The following is a 17,859-nucleotide window of genomic DNA, read 5'->3' as shown; positions in this document are numbered from 1 at the left end:
GGAGGGAAATGACGGTGCAATGAGACTCTCTGGAATGACCCGGTCTTCAAGACGAACATGGAGACCGAAATTTCGAACAAATAACGATGGGGAGGTTTCCAAACAAGTAGTCTGGGAGGCAGGGAAGGCCACATGGCGAGGGGTCCTAATACAGGAAGGGTCCGCTAAGAAGAGAGTGGAAGATCATAGAGCAAAGGCTAAGGGCTGATATAGGTCAATTAAAGGGGGAGATGAGAAAAGAACCTAAAGTGGACCCCGGAAAAATTAAAACTCAGCAAAAAAGGGAAGAACTGCGGCTCTTAGAACACAACCAAGTGGTGCGCAAACTGCAGTTCCTAAAACTGAAATTTTACGAGAAAGGAGATAAAGCAGATGCTTTATTAGCTGCTAGACTTGGGGAACAAAGAGCTGACCGTAGGGTGAACGAAATCATCAAAGATACTGTCCCCCCCCTCCATACCCACTGCAATATCCCAGAATCCTTCGCCAATTTTTATGAGAAGCTTTACACCTCTGAAATAACTCCTGGCCAACTGGACCTATCAGCCTACCTATCATCAACCACTATGCCCACGATATCGAACGCAGAAACTGAGCTTCTGGACTCCCCAATTACTGAAGAGGAGGTTCAGGATGTGATTAAACGACTAACACTCTGGTAATCCCCAGGAGAAGATGGCTATACTGCTGGTTTCTATAAGACGTTCGCCAAACAATTAGCCCCCTTCCTCTCGGATCTATTCAATGAAATACTAGAAACAGGACAGGCCCCAGACTCCTTTAAAAAAAACTTTGATAACAGTGATTCCCAAAGAGGGTAGGGACCCCAAAAAGTGTGGATCTTATCATCCGATATCCCTTCTTAACCTTGATGCAAAAATGTACTCCAGGGTGCTAGCGGCTAGATTAGAAACGCTAATGCCCCACCTGGTTCATCCAGATCAAGTCGGGTTTATACTAGGGCGACAGGGGGCTGACTCCATGCGCAAAACATTGCACCTCATCCACGTGGCCCGCGATCTCCCCGGGGACCCCGTCCTGTTGTCAATCGATGCGGAAAAGGCCTTCGATAGAGTGGAGTGGGAATTTCTGGGAGCCGTCTTGCAGAAGGTTGGAATAGGCCCTAAAGCTAGGAGGGGAATACAGGCAATATATACATCTCCCACAGCTTCGGTAGCCGTTCACAGAGAATATTCCCGTTGGTTTGAATTGCAACGAGGAACTAGACACGGATGTCCCGTCTCTGCGGTCCTATTTGCCCTTTCGTTAGAACCTCTTGCACGAAGGATAAGAGCTGACCCCGCGATAGAAGGGATCCGATTAGGTCTGACAGAATATAAAATAGCGCTCTACGCGGATGACATTCTCCTCCACATAACCAATCCCGCAGAGTCCATCCCCCATACTCTTAGATTGATGGACGAATATGGTCAATTCTCCGGCTTTAAAGTAAATAAGGCAAAATCCATCCTATTCCCCCTTCAGGGAACCACAGTAGAAAATGACCTCAAGTTTCTCCCACTAGGCCTTAAACTGGAACACCTTACACTACAGTATCTAGGCATACGGATTACTAGAACCCTGAATGACTTATTTGAAGCCAACTTTCCTCCGCTCCTTCAGCGGTTTACAGCAGATCTTAGGAAATGGGGTAAACTTACGATCTCCTGGCTTGGCCTCCCCACGCTTCCTGTACCCCTTCCAAATGTTGCCAATCGAAATACCCAAATGGTTTTTTAGTGAAGGTAAAAAAAATCATGATGAGGTTTATATGGCAGGGAAAAAAAAAAAGAATTGCATACACCACGCTGATACTCCCCAAGGACAAGGGAGGGGTTGGGCTCCCGGACTGGATCATATTACAATGCTTCCCAGTTACGAATCTTGATCCCACACCTCAGAGAACATCATGACCTTCAATGGGTCCAAATGGACAACCACTACTTTGCCCCGGCCACAGTGTCAGAATGGCTATGGACCCCACACAAAAGGGTACTACGGAAAATTAAAGGCCATCCCATACTGAGCACGATATGGAGTATATGGCGTGCAAATAAGCAGATGTGCAAGATCACCACCTGGCCATCCCCGCTCAGTCACTTGTGGTCCCCTGGCATAAACAATCGCATACCTGATGTGGGCAGATACCAATCTTGGTACGAGGCGGGTTTGGAGAGAGTAGGCCAGCTCCAGAAGAAGGACTCCTATATCACTCTACCGGAACTGACTGAAGCATTGGGCATAGGCACCCTATCCACATTCCAGTACATTCAACTGAAAGTGGTTCTAACGAGGCGGAATGGAAGGACAAACTGAACAGAGACTTGACCCCATTCGAGAAGATTCTGGACTCTAAAGTGGGGAGGAAAGGTCTCATATCAATAATGTACCAGGAACTAATAGCAGCGGAAGATGGATCCACAGAGCCCTTGAGGTCCAGATGGGAAAAAGACTTTGGGGAAGAAATACACCCCGAGCAATGGGATATAATGTGCAGAGCCGCCTCCAGAACAAAGTTATCCTGTCAATACAAACTACATGCCATCAAACTCCTGCGTAGGTGGCAGTATGACCCCCTCAGACTATCCAGATGTCCCAGACAATGAGCCAGACTTGCTGGAGGAAATGTGGCCAAACGGCTAATTACTGGCACATGTGGTGGGGTTGCCCACGCATCAAAGTATTCTGGAACGAGGTCCTAAGGTGGATCAAGTAAATAGATGGCATCCAAAGAGACCCTGACCTCGTGCTTTTTGGCTTAGAAAGAGACGCAGACGATTGGACCAGAGTGAAGGGCTTGACCCCCCCCCCCCCCCCCATCTACTCCTTACCGCCAGGGCTCTCCTGGTGATCAAATGGAAATCCGTAGTGGTGCCTGGAAAAAACGAATGGATTGCCCTAGCCACAAATATCTACCTAATGGAAACCATAACGGCCGCCCTGCACGGAAAGGCCGCCCAATGTGAAGCCCTTTGGATGGACTTTAAAAGTCACCACCTAACAACAGATAATGAGTCCCAATCGGATGTGCCTGAGGAGTCCTAATTGAAATCTAATGCCCATGCAGCAGTAATTGAATAACTCTCGAAACAAGTGATCACTGTGCGACCAGACACCGGAGACATAAATATTGCCCTATCAACGTCTTTACGCTTCACCAACGATCAATGGATTGGTGCAAAAACACGGGAGGGGAGGGTGGAGGGAGAAGTTTTTCTTTTATAGTTTCTAGAAATACACCTCAACTGAGAACTGAGATAAATGTTTAACACTGCGAGCTGACATTAAGCCTTCTTAATGTTTTTGTTATGTAATTGAATCTTACGAATGGTGTATCCCCGGATATGTACCTTGGTTTTCTGTTCCTTTTCTCTTTGTTGTTTATGATAAAATCAATAAAATTAAATAAAAAATAAAAATTGTACTTACCAGTTCATTAATTATTTCTTAACCTTGGTTTTATTCCCCCCCATCAAATCCTTTACACCCAAACTCAGTATTGCAGTATATGTAACAGTGATAAATCAATGTCCACAGTGTCCTGGCTATATAAGTCACCTCAGGGGTAGGAAGTGCCTGTGTGCCATTCTCAATGGATATCATCTGATTTAGAGAAACAGAGTATGCTTTGAAGTATACTATAAGTGTTACATGTTTTGATCCCCTCTGAAGAAGGCTTATATAACTGACTGTTAAATTGATAATTGTTTAATCAAGAAACCTTGAGTATAAGTGTTTATTTGAATAACTGTCACTGTGAAACTCTTGTGTTACAACCTTACAGCTAACATTGACCCCTCTTGAGATGAGCATGGCTGCTCAGCTACACTACCAACCTGTGTAGTACAGACTTATACCAAAGGTTGGGTTCCCTATTGCCAGGAGAAACAGGTTGCTGTAGTCTCCCAAAGGGCACTGCACACAATCCTGCCTAACAGCCAGCATGCCTGGCAGCTCTGTGATTGGCCCAGATTAGAAGGCATCAGCCAATCATAGGCCCTCAAAAGGAAAACACCCACGGCACTCCGGTGCTCTTCAGGCGGCCGGCCATCTTGGAGTGGCCTACAACCAAGCCTTTATACTGAGAGACTGATGACCCCCAGCAGATGCAGGCACTTCAGAGTGCGTCGACAGTAGTGCTCGGCCCAGGCGGGCTCAACTCCGATGTTACAGGCCTGTAATTCCTCTCTCCAAGAAAGTATTGTGGTGGGTGGGTGATGGCACTGGAGCTACATGCTTCCCTGCAGCCTTCACCGATAGTGTCACTTTGAAACATGTAAAGTCTAAACAAGAGTACACAAAAGCATCATCCTTTATGGTGCAGCTGGAATCGAAGAACTTAGAACCCTACCATCCGAGAGGTCCTCTGCGTGGCAATACAAGTCAATTAGTGTAACACTATAACAATGTGGAAATCAAAAGGAACCAAAATCTCTGCCAGCACAAGTGGCAGCAGTGATGTCTGAAGGCATGAATGCCAGAATCCAAAAGAGATTGCTGCAGTCATGGATAAATGCTGTGATGACAAGTCTGACTTAAAGAGCTCTGCCATTAGATGTCAACAACAATGACACAAATGTGATAAAGAGGGCATGCAACAAAGGGAGATGACTTTAAGAATCTAATAAATGCTAGAACATAATGTTTAAATGTTACATTACATTGTATGTTTTACAGAAAAGAAAACCACATTAGTACCATGCCATTACAAATTAAGACTATCAGTACATTTGAAATTAAAATTCCAGAAAATGCGGTGATAAGTATGTAGGATAAGCTCCAAAGGACTCACCTGCTCATCATTGCGGGCCACGTCTATCTCCACACTCTTGGTTTGGATGGGGACTTTAATTCCATGGCGTACTTGGATGTGCTTCTCTAGGATGACGCGGCTGCTGAACGTTCGTTTACCTTCTGTGCAATACCTGTGAGAGCCAATCAAAAGAATGCAATCACATATTGGTTGCAGGGATATTGGGTGAACTCCCAAATGGAGATGCACAGCACTGAGGAACTGATTAAAAGGATGAACAAAGCAACAAGTATTGATGTAAACTGAAAAGGACTTCTATACACCTTACTTCTTTCTTTTTGCCCATCCAAAGATGAATAGGTTGTCAAACCCTGATGCACGTATTGAGCGTTCGCGTGCAGCACCCACCCATTACCAATACAAAAGCCTGTCACGCACAACCGAAAAGCCAAAATGATGAAGGGGACAGAAGTGCAAGTTAACAATATAGTGGCTCATATAACCTTAGCACCACACCCTTCTGTAATTCTCCATGAACTATTTATCCAAATACTTCCCAAGACTGTAGTGCCTGTGCAAAGTACAGATGGAAAATATGCTTAGTTGCAATCTTAATTTCCCGACTGTGGGCATCATTAATAGTCATTTCTCTGCAGATAAGCAGCATCCAGGAATATATTCGAAAAGCAATGTATATGCATTTTCTGTTTAAATAAATTATACCATAAATAAGAGGACAAAGAAAAAAAGTGTATGGCATTATTTCCAGCTGTTTTTATTTACTGCGTGTTGTTTGGCAGGTGTCAAGTAATGTTAGGGAAAATTCTCAGAAATGTGCTAATTCCGCTCTACCTTAGAGACCCCCAGCACCTTTGCTGGATTTTGAGGACTTACATTTTTTACCTGGAGAGAGCGAGACCCTTTTTCCCCACTCTCTCATGTATTTTTGCTATGTCTTGAGCACTGTGTTTTCTTTTGGTTGTGGTGTCTGACCAAATCCATAGGCATCATCGTTTACAATGTACCACACAGCACCTTCAGTGCGGTGGCACAGGGAAGTCTTTCAGATTTCCCAAAAGTTTTAAATGCCATCTTTTGGATAAACTACTGCTCCCAAGAGCAGTGAAGTGAAATTGACAATACTTGCATTGTAACTTTCTAGACCCAGCACACACTATCTTACAATAGGGTGCTGGAGGGACTACTTAGTACCCCCTTCGTCAGGTTTCTCATGTGACATTTTTTAGTTACCCTTTCCTCAATGAATGGCTGGTGGCAGTGGTTTACTTTTAACTACTGTGGTGTGCTTTTACTGCAGGCTGCATTCGCAGCTACAGTAAAGCACCCACGGGTGCCATTTTTGACAAAATGGCCCTGGTCTTTTTTCACCATTTCTTTGTGGAAATGTCCTTCTTGAGATTCTCTGCGTGGCAAACCAGGTTTGGTCCCTTTGTACGTTTTGTCTTTGGCTGGATTCACGAGTGAAACCCGCCTCTGGCTCCAGGGTTAGCGAGGTGCCCGAAACGCTCTGTGCTTAGTCTGCTCGGAAATAGGAATGCACTCTTAGGCGATTGGCCGGCTGGCTGTCCGGCAAGGACAGCCACCCTGCTGGGTGACTGAAAGGCTGGAATGAATTGGAGAAACCTGCATAAAAGGTGAGGCTTTTTGGCTTGTGGGGAGAGTCGACGACTCGACAAAGGAATCCGAAGAAGAACTTGAAGACGACGCCTGCTGCAACTCCTGGACCGTTGGTTTGCTGGTGAAGCCCTGCTGCTGTGCTGAAACTCCAAATTCGTAGCGCCAGAGAAGCTCCTGCAAGGACGTCTTCTCCCTTTGAGTTGGTGGGACCAATCAACTCCGAAGTAAGCCACCTGGACATCCTCTCGGAGCTGGTTGAAATTCCACTGCAGTTGCTGCTGGAACCGAATAGCCAGGGAGAGGAACACCAGATCGTTTATTTTACTTTTAAGCTGTTCCAAGAGCTCCAGGAAGATCCTCCGGGCCCCCAGGAAGCAGGACTGACTGAGCCTGAGCTGCTGCAACAGAGTGCTGGAACCCAGATGCAAGGAAACCCCATCTCGACAGCCAGGAACCGTGGTGTTGCTATTTGTGGTAGACGCAAGGAGCTGAAACACTGAAGTGCCACTTGTTGGAAGATTGCTAATTGCAAGCAGTGACCAACCCATTGCAGTGCAGGAGTGCCCAGAAGTCCTCCCTCTTTTCCCCAAGGACTGAGGCCCAGGAACAGCGAGATCTGCAGAGCTGCACAGGAACAGAAGTCATCAGCTGCACTTTTTCTTCAACCAAAAAGTACAGTAAAGTCTGAGAGAATTTACCTCTGGTTGTGCCACCTTGCTTGTCCTCGTTGGAGGCTTGTGAGGTAAAGAAGCTGTAAGCAACTCTACAAGGGCAACCGAGACAAGCCTAACCAGCTTGTGACCTTACTTTGATGTCTTCTATTCTACCAAGACTTTTTAAACATTAGAAAAGACTTTCTACTTACCTGCAAGAAGTGCTTTAGTTCACTCTGACTTTTGCTGATTTAGCATTGACTGGCCTGGCTACATGAATAAGTCTTATATCTTCTTCTTATGTGTTTTGCCTTCCTTCCAGGAAAGGGGTAACTGACTTTGCAGTATGGGGTTGTTTTTGAAAGTACTTCCCAATTTAAGAATAACTGTGTGAATACTTGTTTTAGTCTGAACTCTCTTTTCTTTAAAACTACTCCCAAGAATCTTCTAAATGCCACAGTAATATATTAATGCCAACAGCACCCTAGCTATTGAAGTCACCGGAGGGTGTAGGTAGTGCCAGTGTGCCATCCCAAATGGGTAATTGCTGATTTAGAAAACTAAGAGTGTGTATGTTTGAAGTAGATTTGTGTGATGCCTTATATTGCTCCCTTCTGAAGAAGGCTTATTCTAACTGACTGATACATTAATAATTGTTTAATCAAGAAACCTTGGGTGTAAGAGATTATTTGAATTCTTGTCACTGCGGATCTCTGTGTAATTCCCCTAAAGCTCACACTGACCCCTCTTGAGATAAGCCTGACTGCTCAACACGCTACCAATCTGTGTAGTAGACTTACACCAAAGGTTGGGTTCCTATTGCCAGGAGGTCAGGATTGTTGTAGTGCACCCAAAGAGTACTGCACATTATCTTGCCTAACATCCTCTATGTGGGACACCCCAGGGACCTTTGCTGCCTTTGGTCCTTCAACCGCACCACCAAGTCCTCCTTCCATGGCTGGCCTCTCTCCTGTGTGCCTTCTTTAAACTTTCTTCATTATTCGTTCTTCCTTGAGGTTGCTCCAAATTGACAATGCTCAGAAGCAGAATCATGTGCCCCAGGATGACACAAACCCTGCATCGATGACTACTGCCAAACGCAACAGACTCCTTTCTGATCTTCTGGTACCAACCCTCAAACCTCCAAATATACAATAAACATCCTTCCCAAGGTTATTGGGGACCTCCCTGCAACAATGTGTCATTGCTGGAACTTAAGGTGCTTGCCAAACAACGTGCAGAACAAATGCCTCTGGAAACTGCCAAGAGCCTGTTGCAGAAAGTCTTTTTCGGGACCAAGGTATTGCTCTCAGGTCTCTCTAGAGCTAGTGGCAGGTCTTTTCTTCATTTAAATCGTCATCATCAAGGGCCTCTTGTGGTACTCACTCCACCAGAACTCCAGGAACTACTCCTTGAGGACACTTTCACAGAAACTATTTCCCGCTAATGACTGCCCCAAATTTACACTACTGGTCTCTCCAAACTTGCTGCCCTACATAAGAAAACTGTTTACATATCCGTTACTGAGATTTAGGAGCGACTAACTTCTGAACTCTATAAACAACTATTCTCAAAATTGTTGTTATTTAAATGATACACTGCGCATTAATTTGTTTTACAAAGTTTGATTACCTAGAAGTGTAAAACATTTTCTTGTGTGTATTTTCTGATAAAAACATTAGTTTAATGAAAATATGGTGTGTGGAAATTCTCTCATTGGGCATAAATAAATCCTGTGTAGTGTACCAATTAACCACCCCAGTCTCACTTTTGAGAGTTATGGCTGGGCTCCTCAGTCCCAACTGCCCCTTGGAGGGGCAGTGAACTTAAAGGAATCACTAGCAGTATCACCTAAAGACCATAATCACAGGGTTTAAGGAATACTCACCAACACCCCACCTCTCTCTCATGTGTTGGTCTATACCCTCCCAGGAGTCCTCTCTATCTTGGTGCGTCTCATCCACACCCCCTTTCATTCTCCTCATCGCTCTCTGGTCTCTCTCTTTTGCTCTGGGGTGGATTTTCTTTCTAGGTCTATCTTTCTCCAGACCTTCTGAGTCACTCAGTCTCTTTCTCTCTCAGAGAAACTGTGGGTGTCTCTCGGTCTAGCCCTTCTGGGTCAGTTTCTCTTTGTGAGAGAGAGAGAGAGAGAGAGAGAGAGACCGTCTCCTACTCCCAGCCCCCTGTCTCTCTCTAGCCCTTCAGGGTCAGTCGCTCCCTCCCTCAGTGTCTGTCTCAGCCTCTCTCTGTCTCTCTCGCAGTCTCTCTTGCAATCTGTCTCTATTTGCCTCGCACTCCCTCTGCCTCGCCATCCATCTATCTGCACGCCTCTCTGCATCTCCGTCCCCCCTCTGCGTCTCCATCCCTCTCTCCCCCTGTGTCCCCCTCGGCCCAGACATTTCACCACCCCCCCAACCCCCCCTACCTCTGCCCAGACTGGACTCTCTGCTGGACTCTCTGTATGACAATTTTTCTGAAGTCCAACTAAGGGCTTAGGAAAACCATTCAACTGAGACAGTACAAGACTCTAATCTTGGTATAAGGCTGCACAACCTGAGTATATGGTTGTGTAGACAGAGCAGCCAGACTTATCTCAGGAAGCAGAGAGGGTTCTAGGAAGGTAAAAATAACTAAGTATACCAAGGGTTCAACAGAAACACAACCAGAAGTAGTATAACAAATAAAGGGCTATTATAAATACAGTTAGGCCAAGTTAAGTCTTGGAGTAAGTATTTTGTCATAGTCATAAACACATTATAAAAACACAAAACAATGCTTGAAAGTACACAGACCAAAGCTCAGAAAACTGACAGTATTTCTAGGGAAGTCAGACCTTACCAAAAACATTTAGTATAGGACATACCTATTCAGTAAAACAATAAGTTACTTTCTATTTACTTTCAGTAATACAAGTGTAGTAGACCCTAGCAGTTGTGCAGTGACACTCGGTTAAGAATCACTTAGTAAACTAACCTGCAAGTATGCTTTTCTGAATAGTGGAACACTCATTCAAGGGGCAGTAGAAACCTATAACCACTTGAGAATAACTAACAGTTATACTAGTTGAGTAAGAGCTTTTGGTGTAATATACAATTACAGTTGCTTTTCAGCTCTGTGGAACACAGACTAAGGTAAGCAACAACTCTTTACACTAATTTAGGATAGACCAGGCAGACCAAGGTCAGCAAGACCTACAGACCACTTTTTAAGAATGACACACAGGTATTCTAGGCAGCTAAAACCTAATATTGTAATATACTATTACAGTTGCTTTTCAGATCAGTGGGACACAGACTAATGTAAGCAATAACTAACTTATTTTAGGATGGCCCAAGGCAGACCAAGGTAAGTAAAGCCCAAATGCTTTCTAAAGGAGCTACCAGCAGCTTAAAGGTAGGTAAGAACCGAAGACTGTTTTAGAATATGTATAAAACAGACCAGGGAAAGCGAAAACCAGTTGGTGAACTTGCACACTGATATTCTGAAAGAAAGTTAAAGGGATAGTCCAGTAAAAAATGTTATTTAAAAAATAGATAGGCAACATTAAAAAAAGAAAATACTAGCACTTTTTAAAAAAAAACTTCCCATGTAAAATTGAGCTATTCAAGCTCAAAATTCGCAAAAGCTAACACATGGGCGCATCCATTTTGTGAAAAGGATGCCCGCCTGTGCTGGCTTTTGCGGCACTAATGAAGGAAAAGCCAGCCAGATGTAGTAAACAAAAGCTACCGCTGGGTGGCTTTTCCTTCATTGGTGCTGTACGCGGAGGACGGGGACCAGAGACCAGAGCAGGAAAGCTGCAGCTGAATCTCGGTAAGTGCTATTTATTTATTTTTTAAAATAAGCACTAGCTGCGTTTTCTTTTCTAAGTTTTCCGGGCTGGAGGAGCCCGGAAAACTTAGAAATAAAACTGCAGCTTTAAAAACGTTGTATTTATGTTTGCGGTTGCTTTTGAAGTGACCGCAAACATAAATACAACATTGTGTTTGAAAATGCTGCGGTTTTTCTTTCCGAGTTTCTCAGGCTCCTCCGGCTCGGAGGAGCCTGAGAAACTCGGAAAGAAAAACCGCAGCATTTTCAAACACAACCGCGTTGCGTTTCTGCCTGCTGTGGCTATCACTTTGGGTCTCTGGTGCTCCCTGAGGGGAGCACCGGTTCGGATCCCACTCATCCACTATGTGGTTATTGATAGAATTTCTGTACCACCCGAAAGAGGTGTTGATAGGGCAGGTGCTATCAGCACCCTTGTGCCAACTCTCAGAATCAGTTCCCTTAAAAAGGGACTATGCTGACGGTTAGGCTCTTGTGACAGGTTTCTGCCAAGATCGGGGAACAGAAGATTCTCCCCAAAAAGGTCTCTGCATTACATAGCTGGTGGTGTTCCCACAGCCTTCTTCGTCACCATCACAAATCCTAGAGCTAGGCTGCACATACTATATGCACCTCCTCATCTTGACCGATGGCATCTGAATGGTTTATGATTCTACACTAATGGGTTGGTGTCATCCTCAACCCAGCATTTGTGTATATATGAGGAATTTGATCACTGAAGCTCGTACCCGAAGCACTGGGAAGACCTTGATGGACACAGACACAGCTGTTGAAACAGACGTTGGCAAAGCCAGTATGCACTTCCCTCTCGTGAGGCAGTGGGGACAATGGTTCTTTATCCTGCTCTTAGTTTGGCATTCCTCTTTCGTACAGGGAATACACCAATCTGTTCCAGTTCAGACAGTCTGCACATCCTGAGGGGGACCAACTCTTGATTCTGTATACCAAGCTACTATACCTGTTGGTCCCCGTACTGTGAAACATCAATGAGGGACATCTTCATGGCTCTCCTCCACTGGGCCAACTCAGCCTGAAGACCACAAGCAGAAGTCCTTTGTCTTCTCTTCGCCAACAGCAAGCCCTTGATAGGTGAATTGAAGACTTGCTTGTCCTCCTACAGCACAGAACTACTTCAGGATCCTAACAAGGAAAGCCTCTGCATGATGTCCAGCTACAAGGACCATCTGTGACTAGTTCTGAAACAGAGACTGAAACCGCCAACAGCCGCAACCCACTTCTGACCCCAAAACCACATCTGCAACCTGCAACTTTCTTCACTGCAAGCCTTCTGACATGCTATGCAGTAATTTTTTACCAAATGGAAAATATTGAAACATTGTTACCTTAACATTTTGAACGAAAAAAAGATTTAAAAAAATATATATATATATATATATATATATATATATATATATATATATATATATATATATATATATAACATTACTCACTGTAGTCGTATATCTGATGCTTGAATCTGCTTAGATTCACATGCTGTGCATAGGCCGACATCTAGTGGAAGCTGCAGAGTATTACAGTTGTTTTCGAAACTCGAAAAGGGATGTCGAACAGGGCGGGCCAGTAATACTATCCCTAGTGTGACGTCCACTGTACCCATGATCCCTCACGTGTCGGGATCCCTCAGATTGTTATTTTTATTACATGAGGTGTAGCGTGAGGAACAAGTTACTTACCTGTAACTGTTGTTCTCCAGCATGGGTCTGGCATGGATTCACATGCTCATGAATATTCCCCGTCGTCAGGCTGGGAATCCTCGGTAAAGAAAAAAAAAACAGTATCAGTTTCGTTTCTGATCTGTCTTTCGTAGTAATAACCAATCACTGGTCTCTGCGTCATACTGACCACAGCCAATGACTGCCCTCTACCCAAGCACCGCCTCTGGCAGCCATCTTCAGATTTGGAAGCACGTGAAGTGGCAGTATGACCAAGTGAAGAGCAGCAGAGGGGTAGGCGGGAGGGTTCGCATGTGAATCCATGCCAGACCCATGCTGGAGAACAACAGTTACAGGTAAGTAACTTGTTCCTTCTCCAGCATGGGGTCTGGCATGGATTCACATGCTCATGAATAAAGAATACATAGCAGTACACACATGCACAACCACGGGAGGTGGCAAAGGCTCAACATTAAGCATTACATCAAACTCAACATCAAGCAATCTTACCTCCTCACCAGGCTCACCTCAGGCGAACAGGTTGCGCAGCACTGCTTGGCCGACCCTGGACTCATCCCTGGAATCCCGATCGACGCAGTAGAATTTCGTGAAGGTGTGCGTCTACCTCCACGTAGCAGCCCTGCACATGTCCAGCAGGGGCACACCAGAAAGGAACGCTGTGGTAACTGCGATCGCTCTGGTGGAATGGGCTCTCGGACGGCCAGGCAGCGGTCGGTTTGCCAACCGATGACAGTACATGATACAGCCGGAGAGCCATCTGGAAATGGAAGCCTTCGAGAGAGCCTTCCCCTGATTGACAGGTCCAAAGTTCACAAAGAGTTGTGACGTCTTCCGAAAACACTTTGTGCGGTCCACGTAGAACTTCAGCGCTCTAGCCACATCCAGCGAGTGCAAAGTCCTCTCAGCCGGCGACGAAGGCGACGGGAAGAACACAGGCAACACCAAGGGTTCGTTGAGATGGAAGTCCGACGGTACCTTGGGCATGAAGGAGGGGGCGTCCTGAGCACTACCCTTGTGTCGTGAAAAGTCAAGTACGGGGCCTTGCAGGAAAGGTCCTGGATCTCTCCCACCAGTCGTGCGGAGGTGATGGCCACAAGAAACGCTGTTTTCCACGACAGAAACTTCAACGGGGCCGAGTGCAGAGGCTCGAACGGAGGTCCCATGAGCTTGGTCAGCACCACGTTGAGCTCCCACGCCGGGGCCGGCGCCTTCACCGGCGGGAACGATCTGAACAGTCCCTTCATGAACTCTTTCACCAGACGATGAGACCACAAGGACGTCCGGCCCGTGGTTCTGGTGTATCGGGAGATCGCAGCAAGATGAATCTTGATGGACGCGTGTGCCAGTCCAGCTTTGGCCAGCGTCAGCAGGTACGGCAGTACCTGGGGAGCCGTAATCCGTAGAGGGTTAATCTTCTGTGCGTGGCACCAGACAGAGAACCTCTTCCATTTGTGTCCGTAGCATTTAAGAGTCGAGGACGCCCTGGCCTTGGCAAGAACCTCTCTGCAGTCGGCCGGTATGTCGTATCCTCCAAACTCTAGCGCTGCAGGAGCCAGCCCTGCAAGTTCAGCGATTTCGGGTCGTGGTGGAGGATGGCGCCTCCTTCCCTGGAGAGTAGATCCGCGTCCACCGGCAGCTTGATTGGCGAGGACGCTGAAAGTCCAGAAGGTCCGGGAACCATATCTGCCTCGGCCACGCAGGTGCGACGAGGATCATCCTGCACCGTGACCTCTTGAGCTGGTTGACGAGCCGGATTAGCAGTGGCAAAGGAGGGAACGCGTAGAGGAACAGGCCCTCCCAGGGGAACGAGAAGGCATTGCCCATGCTCCTCGCCTGGGGAAACCTGCTGGCGAACCTCCGGCACTTGGAGTTCGTCGCCGTCGTGAACAGGTCGATCTGGGGTGTGCCCCACCGTCGGAAGAGGCGATCCACTAGATCCTGCCGTAGTTCCCACTCGTGGTACGAGCGCAGCTCCCTGCTGAGTGAGTCGGCGATGGTGTTTTTTATCCCTGCCAGATGAAACGGCACCAGAAACATCCTTTGGGCGACGGCCAAATGCCACAGGTCCTGCGCCTCCTTGGACAGCGCTGGAGACCTGGTTCCGCCCTGTTTCCTGATGTAAAACATGGTGGTGGTGTTGTCGGTGAAGATCCTCACCACCTTGCCCTTGAGGGACGGAAGGAAGGACCTGAGGGCCCAGAACACTGCACGGAGCTCCAGGACGTTGATATGGAGGAACTTCTCCGTCGGGAGCCAAAGGCCTCTCGCGTGCAGATTTTCGGTGTGCGCTCCCCACCCTTCCAGGGAGGCATCCGTGGTCACTGTCTCCTGGTGGTCTGGAAGTCCATGCCCGCCATCAGATGCGCGCTGTTGCCCCACCACCGGACCGCTCGGCGGAAACTCTCGTCGAGTGTGATCCTCTCCTCGAAGCCGCCCGTCGTTTGGATCCAGCGCGCGTCCAGGAACTCCTGCAACGGGCGCATCCGGAGCCTGCACATGGGAATGAGGTAGATGCAAGAAGACATCATTCCGAGGAGGGACTTGATGGACCTCACCTTGGCCGCGTCGGAAACCAACATCCGCTGTACCTTGCCCAGGATGGACCTGGTCCTTTCCTCCGACGGGGAGGCCAGAAGGGACACTGTGTCGAGCTTCGCTCCCAGAAACAATGCTTTTTGCGCGGGTACCAGGTGGGACTTGGCGTAGTTCACGGAGAATCCCAGGTCCGTGAGAAGTTGGACGGTACTTGCCGTGTGCTCCACGGCGAGCTCCCTCGTCTTGGCTCGGATGAGCCAGTCGTCCAGGTAGGGGTAGACGTGGATCCCCTCGCGGCGCAGCTGCGCCGCCACCGGTGCAAGGCACTTGGTGAATACCCTGGGTGCCGACCGTAGTCCGAAGGGGAGGGCTTTGAACTGGTAGTGACGCCCTTGGACCACAAACCTGAGGAATTTTCGGTGCCCCTTTAGGATGGGAATATGGAAGTAGGTATCCTCCAAATCCAACGACGACAGGAAGTCTCCTTCCTCCAGCTGCCCCAGGACGTGCTGGAGGGTGACCATCCGGAACTTCTGCGCCTTGATTAACTTGTTCAGACGTCGCAGGTCTAGGATGGGGCGCCATCCTCCCGTCTTCTTCTTCACGAGGAAGTATCTCGAGTAAACTCCGGAGCCCCGAAGCCTCTTTGGGACGAGTTCGATGACGCCCTTCCTGAGCATTGCCTTTACCTCCAGGAGAAGCTGAGGGACGTGAAGCTCTTTCCTGGCCACGGGGGGAAGCGCGTGCACCTTCTTTGAAACTCGAGCGCGTGGCCCCGGGCTAAGGCGTCCAGCACCCAACGGTCGGTGGAGATGGACTCCCACACGCTGACGAAGCTCACCAGCCGGCCTCCCACCGGGGTGCTTCGGTGGGGGCCCGACCCCACGGCCGGTTCAATCCTGTTTCGACAAGGCTTTGCCGCCTTGACCTCCTTGGCGACGACGGCGGGGTCCGCCAGACTTGCCTCGTCCTCTGTAGGCCTCCTGAGACGACGAGCGGGCCGCTTGACGGTAGGTGGAGAAACCGCCGCCGGAACCTTTGGAGGCGCCCTTGCCTCCGCTGCTCTGAAAGGGCGTCCGTCGTTGCTGCAGAACCCCAAGGGCCCGGGCCATCTCAGTGTCCGCTTTAATGGCCTGAAGGGAATCGTCCACGGTTTTCCCAAACAGGTTGTTCCCATCGAACGGCATGTCCAGGACTCTGATCTGTACGTCTTGACGGAAGTCCGTAGCCTTGAGCCATCCACGCCGCCTAAGGCACACGCCGTTGCCCAACTGGCGAAACCCAGTGTCGGCGATGTCCGTCGCAATAGTGATGGCGTGGTCCGACGCCACCTCGCCTTCCTGTAGGATCTCCAGGGCATCCGCCCTCTTGTCGTCCGGTAGGAAGTCCAGCAGGGGAGCCAGTTTGTACCATAGCTCCCTGTCGTAGCGGGCCACGATAGCCAAGGCGTTGGCCGCTTTAATCGTCGTCGCTGCAGACGAGATGACCCTGCGTCCCATAGCGTCCAATTTCTTTCCCTCGTCGTCCGGTGGGGAAGTCGATGTGGAGGCCGCAACCCCCCGGCTTTCTTCCTCGCCGCCGCGGAGACGACGGAGTCCGGGGTAGGCTGCGCCCGGAGGCACAGGGGGGCCGCGTCCAGGACCCGGTACTTCTTCTCGTACCGGTCTCTTCTAGCTGGCCTCGTGGAAGGGTTCTTGAGGAGGGCGAGGCCCTCATCCCAAATGTCGTCCAGTAGAGGCACCGCGAGGACCGTCTTCCTCTTGGCCTCGCGCCGTTGATAAAGGAATCTTTCCTTTTTCTTCTCCTCAGGGCAGAGTTGGAAAAGCTCGGATGCCCTGGCGATCATGGAGTGGAACGATCCAATCTCGATGGGCGGAGAAACCCTGGTGGGAGGTGACAACGGTAGATCCTCGTCGTATACCTCGTCGTCCGTACCCATCGCTGCCGTGTCAGTCCCCGTATCATCCCCTCGGGTGGACGGGGAGGAGGGCTGGACGGGGCGCGACGGCTGAAAAGGAGGTGGAGGGTGAATCCTTCTTTTCTTGGGCGGGGGAGCACCAGAAGGTCCCGGTTCAGGATCCCCCGACGGGAGAGGTTCCTCCGTCGGCAACGGTAGTCTCGTCCTTATCTCTGAACATAAGGACTGTATAGCCAACAAAATGGCCGCCGAGTTGTCTTGCGGCACTGGCAGAGGGGAATCCGACGGGCGATCAGGGGCCCCGTCGGCACCCTCGACGATGTCGTCGTCACCTGCGTCGGGATCCATCCCGACGGGCCGGTCTTCTTCCACGCCAAGGCTGTGGCTTAAGACCTCAATCAGCTCTTCCTCTGAGGTTGAGGCCGAATCTACGACGACGCCCTGCCCCCCCTTTTTCTTCCCCGCCGGGGGTTTCACGGGGGTCCTATCGATGGGCACAAAAGAGGACTCCCTCCGAGGTGGCAGGGAGACTCTGAACCCCGAGGTCGCCACCACTGGTGTAGCCTCCACAGGCTGAGCCAGGGCCGCCGCGACAGTATCGATAGAGGGCTTGGCCGGATGGATTAAGGCCTTCACCACCTTAGGTGCGCTCACCGTTTTATCCTTGAGGGGGGGGGGGACACTGCCTCGCTCCCCCTCCGATGGGGCCTTCGAGCTCGACCGGGGCCTCTCCAGGAGCTTCGCCGGGTGCTCGCCCTTCCTCTTACCCGACCCAGAGCGTTGGCTCGTGGCTGAAGGTGCCGGGGAGGGTGCGCCCTGCCTGGCGCCCGTAGAGCC

At 49.0% G+C, this 17,859-nt stretch overlaps 1 protein-coding gene across 2 annotated transcripts in view; it reads right to left on the bottom strand.

Annotated features, from left to right (window-relative positions):
* Positions 1 to 17,859, bottom strand: part of ZNF687 (zinc finger protein 687) — a 514,459-nt gene that overhangs the window by 22,090 nt on the left and 474,510 nt on the right. For both annotated transcript variants that reach the window (XM_069650250.1, XM_069650253.1), the window contains exon 8: positions 4,793 to 4,925. In XM_069650250.1, coding sequence (XP_069506351.1) covers positions 4,793 to 4,925 — 133 coding nt within the window. The remainder of the gene's footprint in view (positions 1 to 4,792; positions 4,926 to 17,859) is intronic.

The sequence above is a fragment of the Ambystoma mexicanum genome, chromosome 1p (genome assembly GCF_040938575.1).
Source record: "Ambystoma mexicanum isolate Mex_15411 chromosome 1p, UKY_AmexF1_1, whole genome shotgun sequence".
NCBI classification, from domain to species: domain Eukaryota; kingdom Metazoa; phylum Chordata; class Amphibia; order Caudata; family Ambystomatidae; genus Ambystoma; species Ambystoma mexicanum.
The sequence above is the reverse complement of the archived record's forward strand: the minus strand, read 5'-3'. Positions and strand labels throughout refer to the sequence as shown.